This window comes from Azolla caroliniana, unplaced genomic scaffold, assembly GCF_043228905.1.
Source record: "Azolla caroliniana isolate FFs.n. ecotype wild unplaced genomic scaffold, voAzoCaro1.0.p SCAF_4, whole genome shotgun sequence".
Classification (NCBI taxonomy): domain Eukaryota; kingdom Viridiplantae; phylum Streptophyta; class Polypodiopsida; order Salviniales; family Salviniaceae; genus Azolla; species Azolla caroliniana.
Genome location: NW_028230439.1, coordinates 2,877,504 through 2,894,387, shown reverse-complemented (window position 1 = coordinate 2,894,387; position 16,884 = coordinate 2,877,504). Strand labels below are relative to the sequence as shown.

Sequence of the window (16,884 nt, the reverse complement as noted above, 5' to 3'; positions counted from 1 at the left end):
CACCATGACATGTCTTGTTGTGCGGCATATTTCTTGGCGGCCTCAATATGCTTTCTTTTTTCTTCTAAGGCTTGGAGCCATGACCGTTTTTGTTCCGATATCAAGACACTTTGCAACTGTCCTTTCTTCTCAATTGGCATTTGCTTAGCTCCATGGACAATTGTACTCGGCATACAAAGTAATAACTGGAAACCACCTTCAGGTTCCCAAGTTGTAGAAGATGAATATTGTTTAGCATACAAAAGTGTAGAACCACTTATTTCATTTTTCTTTATCATAAAAATGTGATTGAAACTTATATTGTTTAACTGGGCAAGCACTTTAACATTCCCACCACCCCCATTTGATATATATCTCTTAAAGTCATATACCTCCTTCAAGTGTAACACTTTTGGGCGTGGTGTATATGCATCACAAATGACATCAAATAGTTTAGGTAAAGTGAAAGCATCATGCCGAGACAACTGTCTGGAGAATGTGCTAAACATCTGATCTATATGGTCATGTGTGTGGCCAACCAAAAGAAAATTGACTTTCACTTTCCTAAACAATCCTTGGTTGACCAACATACTTAGATAGCCAAACATAGTTGAATTTTTGTTCTCTCTAGCAGTATTGTCCAATTGAATGTATAGAACAGGGGGGAAAGGTTGGCCCCAAGACATGAAAACTCGGTGAGCCACTGTAATTGTTAGGTTAGGGTCATTGTGAACATTGGGGTATGTAATGAAAACGTGAGGTCCAACAGACCTATTATAAGCCAAGCATCCCACCAAGTGCATTTGAACAAGGCACTCATCATTGACATCTTTGGGGAGCCTCCGCATATGTGGTGAACACGTCTTCTTCTGGTCCATGCCATCTATCATTAAGCACATGTATTGTTCGGGCCTCTTCAAACACTTCTCTCTATGATGCATCACCTTCTTTCGTTCTATGAGTCTTGGTTTCAACTGGCCTTCAGAGATGGAGAAGTATGGGACCTACAGGATCAAATCTTCTCAATGTGGGAGAATAAGGAGGTAAAGGGTCAACGACAAAAGAAATGTAAGGTTGACCCTCAATTAGAGTTAAAGTCACAAGCGGCCAAGAAAATTGACTTGACAATTGAAGAAGCGGCTGACGACATGAAGCTGTCTCTATGGAGAGCTATGCAAGGTATTATGGACAAGCAACTTCTTGTGTCTGTTTTGTCAAGGGTTGTGGCCAAAGATTTAAGCCTTGAAGAAATGGTCACTGAGTTCAATAAGTAAGTCTTTCAAATACTAATATTGAAGTCTATATGGTGTAATTCAAAGTTCTAATATTGATTTCTAATTTCACAGTCATAAGGTGTACATGAAGATCCAAGAAGTTATGATGAAACAACTTGGATGTATAACTTGGGAACAAGTGACCGAGGATTATCCTTTAACGTCTTCATATAAGGCGTTATCGGAGTATTTTATTGCATTCAAGGATTGGGTTAGTATTTGTGGTTTTTCATTAAGCTTTCATCATATGTAGAGCTTGTATAATAATACTTGATGTCCTATTGCTTCTATTAGAAACTGTGTTGTGGTAAGAAACAAGGAGAAGTTAAGGATATACATGATTTCCCGACATCCTTCCTTGCACATCTCGAGCGAGCCAGAAAAGAAAAGGACCGTTGCTTAGTCAAGGCGTACGAAATGGATGAAGATGGCTCCTTTAAAAAATTTAGCCACAAAAAAGATATGTGGTTTGCGGCGATGTCGTCGACTTGATCCAAAAAGTGCCAAAGAAGGAATATACACTAATGATTGCGGATATTCCTTACGGATTTCGAATGACTGGGTCATCATACGACAATGAACCGTTTAGGTTTAAACAGTTGGAGAAGATGGTCAAGGATTTCGCTGAGCTAACAACTGCATCCTTGTGGCGAATAGTTGTCTTTCATAGTATGGACCAAGGGTACTGGGTAGCTCAAGCTTTGAGATCTCGTTGCCATGGCATCGAGAACCTTGCATGGTAAGGATTATTTATAGGTGTCATTCACTATATTGCATTTCTTAAGGTTGTTCAATCTATTCTTAACTCGATGTATTATTTTTTATAGGATAAAAACCAATGTAAATAGAGGGCCAACTTTTCGGTTCGTTAATGCCATTGAATACATCATGGTTGGCTAACTTTGATGAAATTAAGAAACAAAGAATCAAGGAGCATTCTAATGAAGTGGGAGGTTCAAATCTGCTGGTATATCCAACAGTGACATGGAAATTGCGACATGTCACCACGATAGAACGAGGACTTGTCAACCCATATCAAAAACCTCAACAACTTATGATGCGCTTGATCGAGATGTTTTCTATCGAAGGAGAGTGGATATTAGATCTCTTTTTTGGCACAGGTATTCCTCGAACTAGGGTAACGAACTTGAGATAACCAATACCGAATCTTTTTTGTTTGATAACGAATTATTCTTGTTACTTTCTTCACAGGAACGACATCTGCATGTGCATTGAAGCTCTTTAGAAATACAATTGCATTGGAGAAGGACGAGGGGCGGGTTATATTTATAAATATGAGGATTAAGGCTTTGTGGGAGTGCCCAGACCAGGATGAGGAGGTCGGTGCAAAGAACCTCACTAATACAGAAAGGTTTCAACCTGCTTCGCGAGAGCCTATTCCTTCATTAGCCGGTGAACCGAGGGAGCTAATCGAGCTTGATGATGAGCTTATAGAAGATATTTCGTTGGCTCGGCTAACAGGGGAAGCCAATGCACGTATAGCCGAAGAGAGTTCTACACAAGATGATGAAGAAAATGACATTGATGAATTGATTGCTATGTAATAGACTCTATGAAGAAAATGACACTGCCGATTTGTTTGGATTTCACATTATTAATACAAAATTTGGGTTTTACTTGGTGGATTCTATTCTTTATAATCTTCTATATGTTTCAATTTTATTTTTATATACTTGGCTAGTAGACTTATGACATTGGTTTCACCGCGTGCATAGCTAACTACCAAATTTATGGAGAAACATGAATTAGTTTAAATTGAGGCTGATTTTGGTCCAAGCTAACCTTAACATAACATGGTTGTACAATTGTTGCCATGACTGTCAATGTTGTTATTATGGATCTTTGTCTTCTATTGTTAAAACTATTATGTTTCTATTCCATTGCTGCTTAGATTGTGTAGTGTGTCGATAATGGTTCCACTAGCGTTATCCGCATGTTTTTATATGCTTGTAGTTCCACTTGTGTTATCGTTCGGAGTTTGATCCTGTGTGAATCACCTAAGCAATAGAGTAGATCATTTTTAAATACAGGTATGAAAGCCTTAATAGGTTTGTTATTTCCACGACATTATCCTAAAGTTCACTACCTTACATTGTCCACAATTATATACATATGGTTTGATCCCATACAAACAAACTGAGGAATAGATTAGATCAGCTTTAAATACAAGTATTGAATACGTTAATAAGTTAGTTATTCCAATCACATTATCCTAAAGTGCACTATCCTACATTGTCCACAATTATATACATGCACGTATGGGTCAAAGTATAAATTATAACTCATTTTATTAGTATGGATACAAGTACACCTCATATTTTTGTAAAACTTACCAAATTAATATAAGTCTTTAACTTAGTGTTTCCCTTGTCGCACATTAGTGACATATTGAGCCATTGTTGAACTTTATTATGCCTACATTAACTTATCAACACGTCCAAACTTGCATGATTTCTAATGATCTCTACTCGTAGACGTATCATGTATTTTTATATCTGCAAATTCTAATCAAGTTGAGGAACATGTGATACTAGTGCATCCAATTTTTGTAGAGAGGGTGTATTTGCTGCGTTTCAAGAAGATTCTACAAGTGGAATGTGCAATCCTTCCACTTGTGAACACGAACGTGTTTTTGGTAGAATGTTCAACTATGGACACGTTGACACTACCAATATTGTGGAAAGACATTGGCAGTTTATCAAGTATACTGCCTTGAGGGGAAGAATAAACCGATCAATTACCGACCTTTTGCATGTCTTAATCGAGGACACTGAAACTGGCACTTGCATAGGAGGAACGGTAATGGAGTGGTACAAGCAATGACAAGAAATATGTGAGAGTGGTCGGTTTGCACCCCGTGCGAATTGTAGGGATCAAAGGTCCCGACTTAAAGAAGCGGAGAGAATATTGGAAAGGTATGTCGACAATACTTCCACAATTGAAATTGTCGACAAGGCCCGATATTGGTTTAGAATCTTGAGCATGACGACTCCCACTCTATGGTATAATGTCTCACTCCAATGCTCATATTGTGATTGCCAAGACATTGTGAGTAAATGTAAGCATTTACTCGGTATCCGAATGATTATTGAGAGGCATATGCCACATTTATGTGGCTCATTGCCTTTTATAGATCACGCGACCCAATTGCGAATGGACCATAATACAAAAATAGAAGTGGAGGCAGAGGTAGAGCAAGTAGAGGAGACAAACCCCACAACATCCGAGATTGAATCATTCAAGTCCAAAATACAAATGGTCGTGAAAGCACTTCAATGTCTTGAGCAAGGGTTAGGAACCTTCGACCGTGCAACTATTGTCGAAGGTATACAAACATTGGAAGATGTGGCTGAGAAGGTGTATTGCGTTGGTGCACCAAAATCAACCAATGAAGAAGATGGTAGATCAATAAGTTGCAACCAACAAGTCGGTGCCAAAAGAAGTGCAACAATAGACATCTCGCAAGAACTTATTGGCAGCTCCCCAAACACTTCTAAATCCCACTCCGGAAAACTACAAAGAGGTGCTAGTCAGGCTAGGAGGAGATTGCCATTGGTTGACCATGAGAAGGTTCGTTGTTTGCGTTGCGATGGCTTGACCTTGGCTTCAAGGGACTCAAATGTTACATGTTGTAAAAATTGTGGTTACATCTTGCAATCATCCCGACATGAGCCATAATCTTAATATGTAACGTGTATATTCATATTTCATTTTAGGGTTGTCAACATTTGACATTTTAATATTTTATGTAAGACTTGTTATTTGAATCTTTAGGTTTTTTTGAGAAATTTTATGATCAGTTTCATGGCAAATATTTGTTGTACACTTACAATTTTGTGGAGTTTTTGATGTTTGTTGCTACTGAGTCGGGCTCCTTTTGATAGAGTTGGGCTCCCTTTCGTAGAGTCGGGCTCCTTGTGACATACGTTGTCAGCTTTTTATCCATCTTGGACGGTGGAGATCGAACGTGCCATCAACGGTGCGACTTGCACCGTCCCTCTCCGCGATTCCCTCACTTGCCCTCTTTAATATTTGGTAGGAGTTAGTCACGAGCATGTATGTATCAGTATGTATGTATGTATGTATGTATGCGACGTGTCTATTATGACACAAATCATAAAGAGGCCTGGTGAGGGAATCGCGGCCACAGACGGTGCAGGTCGCTCAGAGAAGGCGCGTGTGATCTGCACCGTCCGATTTGGATGAGGAAGAAGGCGCCAAAAAAAAAGCTGCGCAGGCGGTCGCCCAACCCTGTTAGAGGTCTCCCAACCGTTTTTTTTTTAAATTTTTGGTTGATTTGGTCACCCAACCAACTCAAAAAAAAAAGCAGGTCACCCTACTGTTTATTTTTAAATAGGTTGGGTGACCTGTTTAACCAGGTTGGGAGACTCCTTTAGAGTTTATATTGAGTTGGTCACCCAACCAACTCAATAAAAGAAGCAGGTCACCCAACTGTTGATTTTTAAAACAGTTGGGAGACCTGTTTATCCAGGTTGGGAGACTCCTTTAGAGTTTATATTGAGTTGGTCACCCAACCAACTCAATAAAAGAAGCAGGTCACCCAACTGTTGATTTTTAAAACAGTTGGGAGACCTGTTTATCCAGGTTGGGAGACTCCTTTAGGGATGTCTATAAAAGCCCTAAACCTGTCATAATCTGTCATTTTTTCAAACGAGATTGACAGGTTGGGTTTGCCGGGAAAGAGGTGGGAGCTCCTCCATCACAAATCGTCTGTGGCTGCACAAATCGATCTCCTCCATCACTATTCCCAGGTATGCTCCTTGTTATTATATCTTCCACAATGTTATATTCATCGCTTCTTAATAATAATGAAAACAAGCAAGATTGTATGGACCATATTGATGCATAGACATGTTTAAGCTTTAGGGTTTAGAGTCACTATAGACAAGAAGATTGTATGGAAAATGTTGATGCATAGACATGTTTAAGCTTTAGGGTTTAGAGTCACTATAGACAAGAAGATTGTATGGACCATATTGATGCATAGACATGTTTAAGCTTTAGGGTTTAGAGTCACTATAGACAAGAAGATTGTATGGACCATATTGATGCATAGACATGTTTAAGCTTTAGGGTTTAGAGTCCCTATAGACAAGAAGATTGTATGGACCATATTGATGCATAGACATGTTTAAGCTTTAGGGTTTAGAGTCACTATAGACAAGAAGATAAGCGAACCATAAGTGAAGTATAATAGGATCTAATAGGCAAGGCTTTGTTGATTTCCAGCCACTCTAATCCCAGCCAGTATCTTGAAGGCATAATCTAGAAGAGGATGTAACCACTCTTATCCACACTATAGGTGAGGCCTATCAAACTTATTATGATCTTGCGTTCACTAGATTTGCTTGCTTAAACTTGATTTAATCATCTATATTTTGATTGTTGGTTTTAATGATTTGCTTGCTTAAACTTGATATTTTGTGTGTTTGAGTACTAAAATCAAAAAATGTTTGATTACTTGAATGGTGGTAGATGACTTCCAACTCCAAGTACAAAGATTGGTGGGATTTCGATAACAGTGATATATATCCAACTCAAGAGAGGTATGTCACGAACCAATCTCCCCCAAGAATGGTTTAGGGTTTGATGCATGTATGTTGACTCGTGATTTGTTAAAGGGTCTTCGTTAGAAGACATTGGCGAAGTCGAGGAGCCGACATGTGTACGAGTGGGGACAAAATGGACCAAGATGCTCCTCCAAATGGTATGTGGATTTGGTGTCGTTGCAATATCTCAATCTTTATGCCAATCTTTATGTCAATCTTAAATATGTAACACAGGTGCAGAAGGAACAGTTGCTCCTCGTCCCGACTTGTTGTATAAGGTTGGAAGAGATGCAAATGGGAACAAGGCTCGTGCATGTATCTACACTGAGTTTTGCCGCCTCTCGCCAAGGTGGTATCGGGCTGTTTCGAAATACAACTCTATTCCTGTTGAACTCCGTCTTGACACACAGGCAGAGTTCGTGGCACGATTTATGGACAAAGAGATGACTATATACGACTCCAATAAGGATGAGCATTTGGAGATGTTGACGAAGAAGATAGCAGCTGGTTTGGATTCTTATGTAAGTATGAGTGAGGATTTCATTTCAGATTGTTGGAGGGTTTATTGGCAAAATTCAGATAATAAGATGTGTCTTATTGTGGTGAAACAGTGTAAAAAGGCGGGGATATCCACCCAACCGCAGGGTGTGTCCACGGATGTGGATGAGAGTCAAAACCCATCTGAGGGTGGTGTGTCCACTCCACCGAGACGGAGACGACCGAAAATGCCAATCCGACGGAAGGAGGTCGAGTCAAACTCTGATGTTGTTTCCCTAACATCAGATTCAGATGACGTTGCATCGGATGTGGCCATAGTTCAAATTCAACATGGCAAGGGCATAAGGTTATGGATTCAAACCCCAAATAAACACTTTTCCAGGTAGGGTTTAAGTGAAATATAAACTAGTATCTTACTAATTGACATGGAGTGTGATTTACCTACTCAAAACTACATATTTCCATGCATTCAGGTACCAACTAACTTGCCCACGTCTCGATATGGCCCTTGATGTTACCGAGTCAGATCTTGAGACCATATGCAAGAGCCGTGAAATGGCATCGACATGGACTATGACCTTATTCACGTTGTGGATGGAATACTCATTGCCACTCGAGGTGACAGAACGCTTCACCATCATCGACCCACTATGGGTGCAGCTACACCAGCAGGCAATGAAGGAGCAAGACATCCTTAAGAAAGTTGCGCAATGTGAGATTACGTTCATTCCGATCGTGCTTGATGGGCATTGGAACTTGTGGTTCACCATGCGACAACAAGCTTCTAAGCTAACTAGCAAAGTAGTCTTCTGCGATCCATTGAACAGACCAGCAACAGACAACATGCGGAGAATGGCAGAGTTGGCGATTCGGACAATTTCATCTAAACCGTCAGACCACACCATTGTGCCCAATGGTCGACATCAGGTACTGCACATCCCAACACAGCCAAATTGTTGGGATTGTGGCTTTTATGTGATGAAGACTATCCAAATGTTGGTGAGGGAGTTCTTACAAGGATGGATATCTTCGACTTTTGTAAGTGTAATTGCAATTCCTTGTTCATGTGGATTGTGTATAGATGTGTTCTTATACATATTTGGTTACAGGGCACAGAGATGTGGTTCACCAAACGCGAAGTGGATTCACTTCGGATTCATGTGGACGAGTGGGCACGATCGGTATTAGGATTTGCACCTGCGACCGGTGGCTCCATATTGTAAATTTTGGGAATGTTGTTTTCAGCACAGATTTGGCTATAGAGCTGATGTTGTAACTATATTTTGGAATCCCCAAAAATTTTGTATAGTGAGAATCGACTCATTGTATATCGCGATTACTTATTAATGGAAATGTTGTTTACAACAATTATTTATCTCAATCTGAATGTATTTATCTCAATCTGAATATTGTGGATGATCTGAATGTATGGTTTTAAACCAATCGCAAGTTGTGGTATTGTAAACGCGATTACTTGTTAATGGAAATGTTGTTCCCAACAATTATTGTGGATGTTCTGAATGTATGGTTTTAAACCAATCGCAAGTTGTGGTATTGTAAACGCGATTACTTGTTAATGGAAATGTTGTTCCCAACAATTATTGTGGATGTTCTGAATGTATGGTTTTAAACCAATCGCAAGTTGTGGTATTGTAAACGCGATTACTTGTTAATGGAAATGTTGTTCCCAACAATTATTGTGGATGTTCTGAATGTATGGTTTTAAACCAATCGCAAGTTGTGGTATTGTAAACGCGATTACTTGTTAATGGAAATGTTGTTCCCAACAATTATTGTGGATGTTCTGAATGTATGGTTTTAAACCAATCGCAAGTTGTGGTATTGTAAACGCGATTACTTGTTAATGGAAATGTTGTTCCCAACAATTATTGTTCCCAACAATTATTCCCAACAATTAGGGGGATTCTTAATCAGTTATAATCAGATTAGTTAGATTCTTATAACCAGATTAGTTAGATTCTTAATCAGATTAGTTAGATTCATTCGAGATGAATCCCAACGAAATAGATTTAATCACGTCCTTGTATGATTCTGAGGATGGTTATGCATCACCATACTCCGCAACCATGCATCGGCCATGTCAGGGGTTGATTGGTCTTTGATGATGCAAGATGCCTATGCCCTCCGAGATCTTGGGAAGGTGGCTCATGTCCAACCCTACTTGCCTGGTGAATATGGATCTCCCGCAAGGCAACCGTTCATCTTGGTGCTCCAAGATGAATGGATGTTAGAGATGTGTGAGCGACTGTCGATAAACAACTCTTGGGCAATCGACTCCACGTTTAAAACAAACCAATTTGGCTTGCCATTATATGCAGTTGTGGCTCCAAATGCCATGGGAGTTGGTATCCCATTATGGTACATGATATGTAGTTCTGATAAGGGGTCTAACCATGAGCAAGTAGCTTTAGAAACTTGCTTGAGAGTCATATTTGCACGGATGCCCAATGTGAGGCCAAATGCCATAGTCATCGATAAAAGTTGGACATCGTATAATGCCATAAGTAATGTGGTTGCAACAGACCGATTATCTTGGATAGTTACAAATGGGCAAAGGTCGCAAACACATTGTCGACTTTTGTTGTGTCACTTCCATGCAAAAAAAGCATGGTTGGACAACTTGTTGCCAAAGGTAAGTGCAAGTGAGAGAAACCACCTTTATAATCGGATGTGCCAACTCATGCAATGCATTACGGAATCCACATTCAATGCCCAATGTGAGGACTTAAAGGTAGAATATGCAAACAAGCCAGGTGTTTGGCAATATATAGAAGGAGGATGGTGTGGCTTGACATGTGTGTGGAGGAAACTGTGGCCCAAATTTGGTAGAATGTTCAACTACGGACATGTTGACACTACCAATCTTGTGGAGAGACATTGGCAGTTTATCAAATACCGATCAATTACCGATCTTGTGCATGTTTTAATCGGGGACAGTCAAACTGGCACTTGCATCGGGGGTACTGTTATTGAATGGTACAAGCAACGACAAGAAATATGTGAGAGTGGTAGATTTGCACCACGTGCAAATTGTAGGGATCAAACAACTAGACTTAAAGAGGCCGAAAGGCTACTAGAGAGGTATGAAACTAATAATGCGACAATGCATATTGTGGACGAGCCTCGATATTGGTTTAAAATATTGAGCTTGACAAAACTGGATGTATGGTATAATGTATCGCTCCAATGTTCATATTGTGATTGCCACGACCCTGCGAGTAAATGTAAGCATATACTTGGCATCAGGATGATTATTGAGAGGCACATGCCACATCTATGTGGGTCATTGCCTTTTATAGATCATGCAACCTATATGCGCAATGACCATTTCACAGAGACGGAAATGGAGACAGAGGTAGAACCAGTCGAGGAGACAAACCCTATAACATCACGAGTGGAGGAATGTTTTAAGCAAGGGTTACAATCCCTCGACTGTGCAGCAATTTTGGCATGTATGGAGTCCATTCAAGAAACAAGTGAGACATTGGTGTATCACACAGGTGCACCGAAACCAACTAACGAAGAAGACCGTGGATCCATAGGGCGTAAGCAAGCAATTGGTGCAAAAAGGGGAGCATCAATCAACATTTCACAAGATCTTATTGGCAGCTCCCCAAACACTTCCAAGGCACACACAGGAAAAATGCAAAGAGGCGCAAGTCGAGCTAGGAGGCGGTTGCCAATATGTGCGACAGATAAAATGCGATGCTTGCATTGCGATGCCTTGACCTTTAGATCAAGGGACTCAAATGTTGATTGTTGCAAGAATTGTGGTCGCATCTTGCCATCATCTCCGGATGAGCCATAAATGTTTGGTAACTTTCAACTTTTATGTTTTGCCAGGATTATTTGTTTTAACAGAAGTATGGTAAAGATCGTCGGTTTTAAGTAATTTAAGGTTGAATTTTGTGACTATTTGATATGTTATTGTAAGTTTACATTCTTCGTTTTATGTTTTAAATGTTTTTTAACTTTCAACTTTTATGTTTTAATATGATTATTTGTTTTAACATAAGTATGGTAAAAATCGTCGGTTTTAAGTATTTTAAGGTTGAATTTTGTGACTATTTGATATGTTATTGTAAGTTTTAAGGGTAATTAACAAGCTTATTTGAAGATTTTGGTTGGAATGATACATTTGGTTGGGCGACCTGCAACGGTTGGGAGACCAATCGGTTGGGCAACCTGTAACTGTCAGGGTTGGGTGACCTAAAACGGTTGGGCAACTTGCAACAGTCATAGTTGGGTGACCAATTTCGGTTGGGCGACCAACGACTCAGAGTTGGGTGACCTCTGACAGGGTTGGGTGACCATCGACTCAGAGTTGGGTGACCTCTGACAGGGTTGGGTGACCATCGACTCAGAGTTGGGCGACCTCTGACAACTTTTTTTTTCGCGCGCTCTTCCTTATCGAAATCTGACGGTGCAGATCGCACGCACCTTCCTCTAGGCGACCTGCACCGTCTGTGGCCGCGATTCCCTCACCAGCCCTCTTTATGATTTGGTGCAGGATAGCAACGAGCGTATGTATGTATGCATGCATGTTGTATGTATCAATATGTATATCATGTATGTATGTTATATGTATCATATATATGTACATCAATTATGTGGTCTTGAATAAAGGCTCTGTTTCTTCTGGTAAAAAAAATCTTGTGATATTTTATTTGGCTTTCCATTGTTTGTGTTATTATGATATAACAATCAGAGGAGGAAGAAGAAGAAGAAGATGATGAGAGGCTAAGAAAGAAATAACCCACCCTCCATTACAAGAAAGAAGAAGGAAGGAAGAAAGAAAGAAAGAAAGAACTAAGGAAGAGCAATGGCTTCTGCCATATCTCATGGCGCGATGCTTCGAACAGGAAGCTTGCCTAGCTCCTCCATATCCTGCTTCAGAACAGCGAAAAACCATCCAGGTAATTGATCTCCCTCCCTCTCTCACCCTCGTTTTTCTTCTCATTTTGCGATCCCTTTCCTTCCTTGAGGAACAGAGGAGGTCTTTGACAGGTAGAGAAACAGTGTGTTGACAGGGATAGATAGATAGATAGATAAAGTTTGTGTGTGCATGTATGTATGTGTTCATAAGTTCTCAGAAAAAGGCTTCCAGGTATATGCAGTCTGGGAAGACGAGGGTCATGGATACCAACAAGAATATATGCAACCTTGGCAGTCGAATCTGAATCTGTCACTTCGTGAGTATTCCCAATCTCTCTCATTATGAACTAAAGTAATGCAAACATTCATAAATCTTCAGCGAGAGCTTGTTATATAGAGGGTAGTATGTTAAGAAAACCGTGAGTTTGGAGAAATAGAAAGATAGAACATTTACAAAACCCCAATTGTATTGAATTAGCACAATCGATAATTTTTATATAGAGCAACAAGGATGATTTTGTTATGTAGAGGGCAGTATGTTAAGGAAAGCGTGAGTTTGGAGAAATAGAAAGATAGAACATTTACAAAACGCCAATTGTATTGAATTAGCACAATCGATAATTTTTATATAGAGCACCAAGGATGCTTTTTGTATTGAGAGGAAAGATAATAGAATTATTTCCTATATAGTGAACATAGCACAGGTTTCTATTGAGAGTCGAGGCAACTTATTTCTCACTCTTCGCAAAACTCTGTGCTGCTTATGCATATAGTTTGCCTCTTTGGGCTGAGTTTGAGATGGGCAACAGATCAGTCTTCTGGGAAACTTCTAATGGACGGCCACCTGCATCGGTATAATATTGTATCTATTGTTTCTTTCCTTCCAATTGGCTTAACAACCTTTCCTTCCAATTATTGATATGGAAGATGGTTAAGTTAGTGGATCTGATCAGATTTAAGAACTTACCCCTCATACGATTTTTCATTCAGGGAGAGTCCCTCACCATATTCTTCAACCCAAGTGCGAGCAAACTCGTTCCATCTGCAGAATATGGGATTGCATTCAATGGTATGATGACTCATTTTAAACATTCAACCTCTAGTTTCGTTTTTTCCCTGTCAAAGTTTTAGAGAATGAGTTCAAATAAATAATGGCATGTTCTTCCTAGGTGGCTTCAATCAACCCATCATGTGTGGTGGAGAGCCAAGAGTGATGACAAGAAGAGACAGGGGTTCAGATTGTGCACCCTTTTATACAATTAAGATCAATGTTCCGCTACATGGTTAGTATCTTTTGGCACCAGTAATGTTGTGTCAGTCAGTGTGTTTATTATAGTTTTTATTTAGCATATTAATATACTTCAAAGTAGCGAATATTTGTAAAATTTCATGTTTCATTTTTGGTGGGGACATTGAAATTCTTGACATTTGTACAAATGTTTAGCTCTCTATACATGATGTATAATCTATGTCAGTTAAGGTTTATGGTATATAATCTTTTACTCGTTTATTTTTTCATGGTCACTCATCTATTGGACTGCTACACAAAAAAATATGGTTCAAAGATTCCGGAATTTATGACTCAATTAAATAGAGATGGAAAAATCACATAAAATATTATCTAACTCAAGTTATTTGGAATGACCATCGGGGGATGCTTTGAATTGATTTCATTAGAGAGAGAGAGAGAGAGAGAGAGAGAGAATTTATACATGCGCATCATTCCTCTATTACATGCTATTTTGAAAGACCAATCATGATCATGGCACTGTAAACGGGCACATTTCCCTAACTTTCTATTTAAGTCTGTATGTTTCTCATTAACATTGTGTTGATATTTTGGATGCTTTATGTAATAAGCTTATGCCTAAATAACAATCACTTCACCATTTGCATTTTATCTGCAGCATTGACACTAGAGTTTTCGTTTACGGATGGGAAGGCCTGGGATGGCCCCTACAAACTGAAGTTCGAAATTCCGAAGAAATGGAGGAATCAACCAAATATTTTTTTCAATGAGGTTCAGTTCTTGTGTGCTATTCTGAGTAAACCATATGTTTTTAAAAAACTTTGCACATTAGCTCGCTCAACTGCCTTCTGGAAAAAACATTCTTTTTGAAACCATTGGCAAAGTCAATGATTGCTGATGTTACTTCTAACATATGATAATGTGTAGTTCCTATATTTGCTGATGCATCTTATAAGTTCTGTAATAACAGGGTCTAGCAAAAGAATTATCTCAAGTTGGAGCCTGTGAAAATGCAATCTTTCCTGATTCAGCTTTTGTTCAAGACCGTTGTGTATTTCCTGCCAGCTTAATTCATGAAGGGGTAGGATTTAGAAGTCGTATTGTTTGAATTTAATGCTTTCTTTTTGACCATGTGGTAACCTTTGGAAGTTCCGTCTGTCTATAATAATACTAATATAAAACAGGGCAAGCGGTGTGATCTTGACCTTGTGCCCGGATGTACAGACCCAGAGAATCCTTTCTTCAACCCTTTAGCCAATGTTGAGGATGGTTCTTGTCCATATATATCTGATGGGGAATGAAATTGTATTCCATATTGCCAGTCATGTACAATCTCTCATGCAATTGTTGTAATATATTTATGTGGATTAATTTATCTAGCTACGTAAACGGATCATTGATTGGATACTGTTCTTGTAATAGTCTAAGTCTTGGTAACATTGTTTTATTCCAAAAATTATATAGCTATCATTGTAAGGACTAAAACTTGTGGATTAATGTAAATTAGGTCTTTTATATTGTCTTAGTAACCTATTTGGTTAATCATCTTGTGAATGATCGTTCATGAACTTGGAGATAATAGTGCTTGATTATTAAATTTCCCTTCCTTGTATGTATGCATCGCTTGATCCTATCATCATTGAAAAGTGATATTTGCCTTACACCAATTTCATACCATTTCAAGCTACGTTTGTTTAGGTTCTTTACACTGATATACTCAAATTTTACTCAATAATTTTATTCGCGGTTTTGGTTCATAAGAAAAAGTGATTGTGAAGTGGTGGAGTTGGAAGGACATTATGCTAGAATTTGAGTGTTTGTGATGGAACATCAATCACATATATCCATGATTCAAAAGCATGAAAAATGCACCTCTCACAAGACAACACAAAGGACTCCTTTAAGGAAATGTGCTATGCACGAATGTGTAGGATTAATGCTACTTTGATAATATGAAAGGGCAAATTTTAAAGTTTTTGACTTTTATGAGCACAACATCAATCACACATGCTTGTGATTTGAAAACATGGGAAAGGCACCTCCTATGGGATAAAAGTGAATAATGCACCTCCCAAGACAAACAAATTGTAGTGAAGTTGGGTATACGAAAACATGTTTTGATGTATCTTGACCAATAATGAGTAACATCCGTATGAAAGATAAAAATTGGTTGGAGTCACCATTCCATGGGTAAGATTCATTGTAGAAAACACTAAGGTTTTTTTCTCTATTCACTTTCTCTACCAAATTTAAGTTTTTTCAGATATTTGCTTACAATCATCAATCCAACTCGTTAGAAGCAAAATTAGAGCTACGTTATCTTGCTACCTTTGAAGTTGGGTGCCTTTAATTTTTCTTTGGATAAATATTGCACTTGTACTCCTAACTTACTACCGATTCGTTTTCATGAATTACATTATGGATCCTTCATATCTTTAGCGGTTGGCTTTCATGATTTCTCCTCTGCTACACTAGGACACCAAATCTAGCCAATTATAAAACGTAATGTCAAGGTTTAGGGTGGATATTCTTACAACACATCTTCCCTTCTTACTAAGAAAACCTATTGAATGTTGTCCCAACTTGTAAAGCACGATGTCAAGTGCAAATTTTCCCAATCAATATTGGTAACAACAATATGATTTATATAAATGTCAATATTGGATAAATCAATATTGACTCCTATAAAGGTCAATATGATTTGTTACTAATATTGAATATTGGTAATGCCAATGTGGTTTATATAGGTCGAAGGATAAGTTTGGCAAGTGTAGCTTAGTTACTTCGGCCATCCAACAATTACCTCCTTTGATTGAGAAAATAGAGAATCTTTTACAAGTCTATTATGAAACCGTAAGTTTCAACTTTTCATGTACATGCTCTTTGTCCAAACAATTTCTCATTTGTTGCAATTTACCTACTCCAGTAAAAAGTGAACTCATAAAGCTATCTTGAAATATAATGTCTAGTTGTGTTGAGCAATGTGTGGTAGATCATCATAAAAAAACGTAGTAGAACTCCATATTTCAAGCAAGACTTGCTCATTTACAATGAAACATTTTGTATGATGCCTCAATGATGATAATCGTGATGTTTGGGAAGGTTAGGTGCAGGTGTGTCATAATAAGGAAACTTGTTTTAAGTGTGTTTTCTAGGTCTAAAAAAGTCAATGTGATGGTATCACATCAATTTTGAAGTCCATTTTGGGTTCCAATTAGAAAAAATTATGGATGCTATAATCTTCAATGCATCAAAAATCCTTTTGACATTGGTATTATGTATTTGGATCCATGGCACATAGCGGATAGTTACTGACGATTTGTAGATTTAATAAAACTTGATGGAAACATGTAGTGTCCTCTTCAACACCGCAGGCAAGGAAAACACGATGAATATA

At 38.6% G+C, this 16,884-nt stretch overlaps 2 protein-coding genes and 1 long non-coding RNA gene across 3 annotated transcripts; all 3 read left to right on the top strand.

Moving 5' to 3' along the window:
• Positions 1–5,646: 5,646 nt before the first annotated feature.
• On the top strand, positions 5,647–7,460 carry LOC147864797 (uncharacterized). The gene is made up of 6 exons (XM_087318578.1): positions 5,647–6,046; positions 6,525–6,597; positions 6,771–6,841; positions 6,917–7,002; positions 7,079–7,369; positions 7,456–7,460. Exons 3-6 carry the CDS (start codon positions 6,771–6,773, stop codon positions 7,458–7,460), a joined length of 453 nt encoding a protein of 150 aa, XP_087174704.1. The 5' UTR covers positions 5,647–6,046; positions 6,525–6,597.
• Positions 7,461–8,238: 778 nt separating this feature from the next.
• On the top strand, positions 8,239–8,723 carry LOC147864796 (uncharacterized). The gene is made up of 2 exons (XR_015529729.1): positions 8,239–8,380; positions 8,452–8,723. It is a non-coding gene; the product is annotated as an uncharacterized LOC147864796 (long non-coding RNA).
• Positions 8,724–12,103: 3,380 nt separating this feature from the next.
• On the top strand, positions 12,104–15,002 carry PIFI (post-illumination chlorophyll fluorescence increase). Its single transcript, XM_087318961.1, has 8 exons — positions 12,104–12,279; positions 12,471–12,555; positions 13,012–13,090; positions 13,229–13,307; positions 13,408–13,521; positions 14,146–14,258; positions 14,458–14,568; positions 14,672–15,002. The coding sequence occupies exons 1-8, from the start codon at positions 12,186–12,188 to the stop codon at positions 14,786–14,788; spliced, it is 792 nt and encodes a 263-aa protein (XP_087175087.1). The 5' UTR covers positions 12,104–12,185; the 3' UTR covers positions 14,789–15,002.
• The last annotated feature ends 1,882 nt before the right edge of the window (positions 15,003–16,884 follow it).

Bases quoted from the DNA above. Each gene is read 5' to 3' on its own strand.
- LOC147864797 (XM_087318578.1), top strand. From the start codon at position 6,771: ATGACTTCCAACTCCAAGTACAAAGATTGGTGGGATTTCGATAACAGT. The intron at 6,842-6,916 runs GTATGTCACGAA...GATTTGTTAAAG, and splicing joins ATATATCCAACTCAAGAGAG to GGTCTTCGTTAGAAGACATT. The intron at 7,003-7,078 runs GTATGTGGATTT...TATGTAACACAG, and splicing joins CCAAGATGCTCCTCCAAATG to GTGCAGAAGGAACAGTTGCT.
- PIFI (XM_087318961.1), top strand. From the start codon at position 12,186: ATGGCTTCTGCCATATCTCATGGCGCGATGCTTCGAACAGGAAGCTTG. The intron at 12,280-12,470 runs GTAATTGATCTC...AAAGGCTTCCAG, and splicing joins AACAGCGAAAAACCATCCAG to GTATATGCAGTCTGGGAAGA. The intron at 13,308-13,407 runs GTATGATGACTC...TGTTCTTCCTAG, and splicing joins ATATGGGATTGCATTCAATG to GTGGCTTCAATCAACCCATC.